Here is a 4,487-nt window from a genome sequence, read left to right on the forward strand (position 1 = left end):
TTTTGGTGTACATAAAATATGTATATAGGAGTGTCCATACTCCTCACATGGGGTGGAGCCCACATCGCACAGGTCCTACCCCATGTGAGGAGATACGAACTCTCAAATTATGTACATCAAGTACAACCCAATCCACTAATGGCCATCATATTTAGTGTCATCATGGTCATCCAATTAGATTTTGTTTCATTAGGGCCACCTAACTTTATATTTAATGTCCCGATTTGATAATGTTTACCCGTGACCATCAAATTTTATATTACGATTTACTATGATCGCCCAACTTTTTTAAAATTAGTATTATTTTTAACAATCCTTTTTAAAATAAATTTTTATTTTATTTTTCTAATTGACTTTTTTAAACTATGTTTTTATATTATTTTAAAAACCTTTTTTTTTCTAAGTAACATTTTTTAAAAATAACTTTTTATTTTATTTTTCTAAGTAACATTTTTAAAAAAAAATAACTTTTTATTTTATTTAAAAACTGCTTTTTCTAAAATAGTTTTTATTTTATTTTTTTAATTTTAAAATAATTTTTTATTTTATTTTTTAAATAACTTTTTTTAAGTAAGTTTATATTTTATTTTTTAAAAGTAATTTAATATTTTTTAAAATTATATCATATATAGTACAAAGTTACAGTTTTATTCCTTTTAAAATTAGTGAGAATGATCAAAAGAAATTGGATAACCATGATGAAATATTCTTTGAAATGGAGTATCTATGATGAAATAAAATCAAATTGGATGGTCATTGTGACACTAAGGATCCATTTGATTGCAAAGATGGAATTGAATTTCCTAGAAAACAAAATTTAGGGAATTGAATTGCTTAGAAATCGTTTTCTTGAGAATTGTAAATTATCGTGTTTAATTGGTATAATTTTTCACGTGAAAAATGTTGAAATAAAAGTATTTTTTGGTGTTCGTTTGGCTTTATTTTACATGAAAATTATCAATTAAAGGGATAAAATTTACTGGTATTGGAGATGAAATTTGTTTCTATTGCCAAAAAAAAATTCAAAAAAATCATCTTTCTTTTGATGTTCGTTTTGCTTTGTTTTACATGGAAATTGTTAATTAAAGAAAAATATTTTTTTACAATAATTCTTAGAATTTGTTTCCATTGACAAAAAAAAAAAAAAGGAAAAGCTGGAATTTCAATTCTCACCATTCCATCAATAGAAGGAAAATGTTAATGTGGCGACAATTGGTAGAATTCCAAATCCATGGAATTAAAAGGCTATCAAACAAGTCATTTTGTGAGAAAGAATTCCATTTCCATTTTCTAGGGAAAATAAGAGCCAATCAAACTGGATCTATAGATAAAGTTAGATGATAATGGTGTAACAAAATTAAATTTGGTGATTATAATGACACTAAATATAAAGTTAAGTAGTCATTGATGGATTTAATTCTAAGTATTTTGACGTAATTGTAGTCATTTGACATCTAAACCCCACTTATAATTAAAACCAAAATTACTTATAATTAAATGATGCAACGCCGGCCAAATACTCAAACACCGAAATAGGCGCCAAAATCTGAAATATTTCACTCGGATTTAGGTTCCCGTATTTGACGGTCAGCTTCATCCTTGTCTCTTCAAATAAGTGAACTCTCTCATTTTGAATTGCTATTTCAGTATCTCTATTTACTAATCTCACATTTTGCTTCTTCTCTTTCCCTTTTGGTTTATTCTTCTAATTTTATCTATTATTTTTCACTCATTTTGCATCCCAAAAAATTCACTTACCCCTTCTTTCTCAGTCTATAAAAATTTGCTCCTAATCTCGCTTATTTTTCTTGGGTTTACTGTATTAAACATGGTTTATGCGGGCAAAGAATCAGAAGGCAAGAAATGTTTAATATCTGGGATCGTAATCCGGGATCCATTAAAATCAATATCCACAAAACCCAAAGAGGAATCTGAAGATGATAGTGAATTCTCTACTACTCCGACAGCTCGAGAATCGAAGATACCGGAGAAATTGCCTTGCCCGCAAGCACCAAGGAAGCGCCGGCCTACATCTACGTGCAATTTTAATGGTGTTAGGGAATTCTTTAATCCGCCGGAGTTGGAATCGATATTCATCCGCCATACCGAAAGAGCATAAAGATTTCAAGGATTTATTTATTTATTTGGATTGTCATTTCTTACAAGTTTTAGAGTTCTTAGCGCTTAGTAGTTTAGGCTTCTGATAAGGTAGTTATATAGCTAAAAACCCAGGTCGAAGAAGAAAATTACCAATCTTAAAATCAATGAGTCGATTGGATCAGTTTGGCTGGAAAACAATAATCTTTAATTAGAATGGAACACCAACTCAGCATCTGTAGCATCTATGAAAGTACACCAGCAAAGTTTGATTTGCTTAATGAAGTTCAGTTTTCCAATTTTTTACAACTCAGCCAAAAATGATTTTTTTTTCCTGCTTATTTGGGCAGTATGTGCAATTTTAGCTTATTTGGACAGCAAGTGCTTATTTAGGAGTGGGCACAACCCCATTATCTGAAACTACACCGACAAGGCGAATAAACTGTTGATGGAAATCCCCTTGAAAATCAATTTTTATTAAAATCTGATCCTTCAAACCAAAGTTTTTCGAGATGGTCCAAGCCAACTCTTATGCATATGTCCCATATAAGTTAAAAAGTTGCTTTCAAGTTGGAATAAATATGTACTGAAATCACACATGAGAGAAGAGAGGCTCAAAATGAGAACTAATAAGAGAAATTATTGACTAATTTAACCAATGTTATAATGGTTACTTTAATTACGTGATTATTAAAGTATTGTCACAACTTTTTAAAATAAAGTAATACTGCTACAAGATTTTGTGCATAGTCAAAGTGATTAGTTTAAAAGGTGACAAGGGGAAGTTCACCTAATGCAATGCAATGGCTCCTTTAGTAGTATAAAGAAAGTTATCTAGGGATTGGCATTCACTAACAAAGCCATTTTTAACACTATTAAAAATTAAAGTTTTTTGTTAATTTTCATAAACATACCATTTTTATGTTCAAATAGTATAATCCTTCGTCTAATGCCCAATTCTCATTTTTAAGGATAAGTTTGAAAATTTTCATCATTGTTTCCTTGTAGGAAGCAACATATGCGCCAAAAATGAAAAAAATTCTCATTATTTGTGTCAATTGATTGACCCTTCTCTCTTTACTAAATGGTAAGAAAATCAGTCTCTTCATTGCATTTAGACATATTTTTATTAGGTCCTCACTAGAGCCATAAACTTAAAGGAGAAATGGAGTACAATCTCAACGTGACAAGAATCGTTTCTATATATAATATTAATATCTGATAATAAAATCAGAAGTTATTCTAAGTAACATATGGTTAAAACCAAAATTGTATATAAAAAGAAGTCGACAAAATTTAAAAAAATGGGTCAAAATAATCGAAAGTCTCTATATTTTGGTTAGTGATAGTTACTATTTCTAATTGATTGAATAAAGCTATACCTTTGATTACAAAGGATCATCTTAAGCCCCTTTCCATAATAAAGTTGTTGATTGGTTAGCGTGGGCGAATAATAAAAAAGATAAATGGTATAAAGAGCTAATTAAAAGCTTTTTTCTATAGCAAATGGATTAATTTCTACTAATTATAAGCGGAAAATTTGAAGAAAAAAAATATCAATTAGACAATTGGATTGGAATTAATGAAAGGGTAAGTAAATGGATAAGAACCCAATGCATTGAAGACGGTGAAAGAAAGAAGGTACGAATTGAGATCCACAAATTAATGGCATTAAAATGGAACCCTATGAAGAATAAGATTCCACATTCGAGAATAACAACGTAAAATTCTCAATTTTTTTAAACAAATAATGCTCCTTGTACTATGTGTTTGACATTGCATGCAAATTCAATTTGTCTTTGGTGGAGTGTGTTAAATTCAAAAACTATTCAATCATGTGCCGACACATGGCACAATGTCAAAGACGATGTAAAGCACAACGTACAAGTAACATAATTCTTTTTAAACTTCCCCCCTTTCTAATTTTTAATTTTTCCAAATAAAATTTCAAGTTGCAACATCATTTTGGGCTCCACGCGGTTACCTGCCTGCCAGCCCACTTATCAATGCTGGAGAAGGAGAACTAACCCATCATGAACAAAAACGACAAGTCCATTTATTCTTCATGTCCCGACAAGAGTTCACTAACTTCGAAACTATAATATAGTTCATTGCTCGACTCGTTCACTCTTAATGCACGGTTTAAATTCGAAATGTTATTAGTGAAAGTTTCCCCACCAATTCTTGCTCACGTTAGCAATTTTTTAAGAATAATATTATTGTTCACGTGGAGTGATAGAGATTTCGGAAGTTTATGTGGCATTATGACCGCTATTACATTGTCTAATGAATAAAAATGCACTGTAGTTTCGTTTAAAAATGTGAGAAAAATCCTACTGCTATGTGAATATCATTAACCATTAAAAAAACTTCAAATAGGATGGTCATGT

General features: G+C 30.2%; 1 protein-coding gene across 1 annotated transcript; it reads left to right on the forward strand.

Moving 5' to 3' along the window:
• The first annotated feature begins 1,560 nt into the window (after positions 1 to 1,560).
• LOC111402583 (cyclin-dependent protein kinase inhibitor SMR6-like) lies at positions 1,561 to 2,410 on the forward strand. Its single transcript, XM_023030966.1, has one exon. It carries the CDS (start codon positions 1,829 to 1,831, stop codon positions 2,117 to 2,119), a length of 291 nt encoding a protein of 96 aa, XP_022886734.1. The 5' UTR covers positions 1,561 to 1,828; the 3' UTR covers positions 2,120 to 2,410.
• The last annotated feature ends 2,077 nt before the right edge of the window (positions 2,411 to 4,487 follow it).

The sequence above is a fragment of the Olea europaea genome, chromosome 10 (assembly GCF_002742605.1).
Source record: "Olea europaea var. sylvestris chromosome 10, O_europaea_v1, whole genome shotgun sequence".
NCBI lineage: Eukaryota > Viridiplantae > Streptophyta > Magnoliopsida > Lamiales > Oleaceae > Olea > Olea europaea.

Bases quoted from the DNA above. Each gene is read 5' to 3' on its own strand.
- LOC111402583 (XM_023030966.1), top strand. From the start codon at position 1,829: ATGGTTTATGCGGGCAAAGAATCAGAAGGCAAGAAATGTTTAATATCT.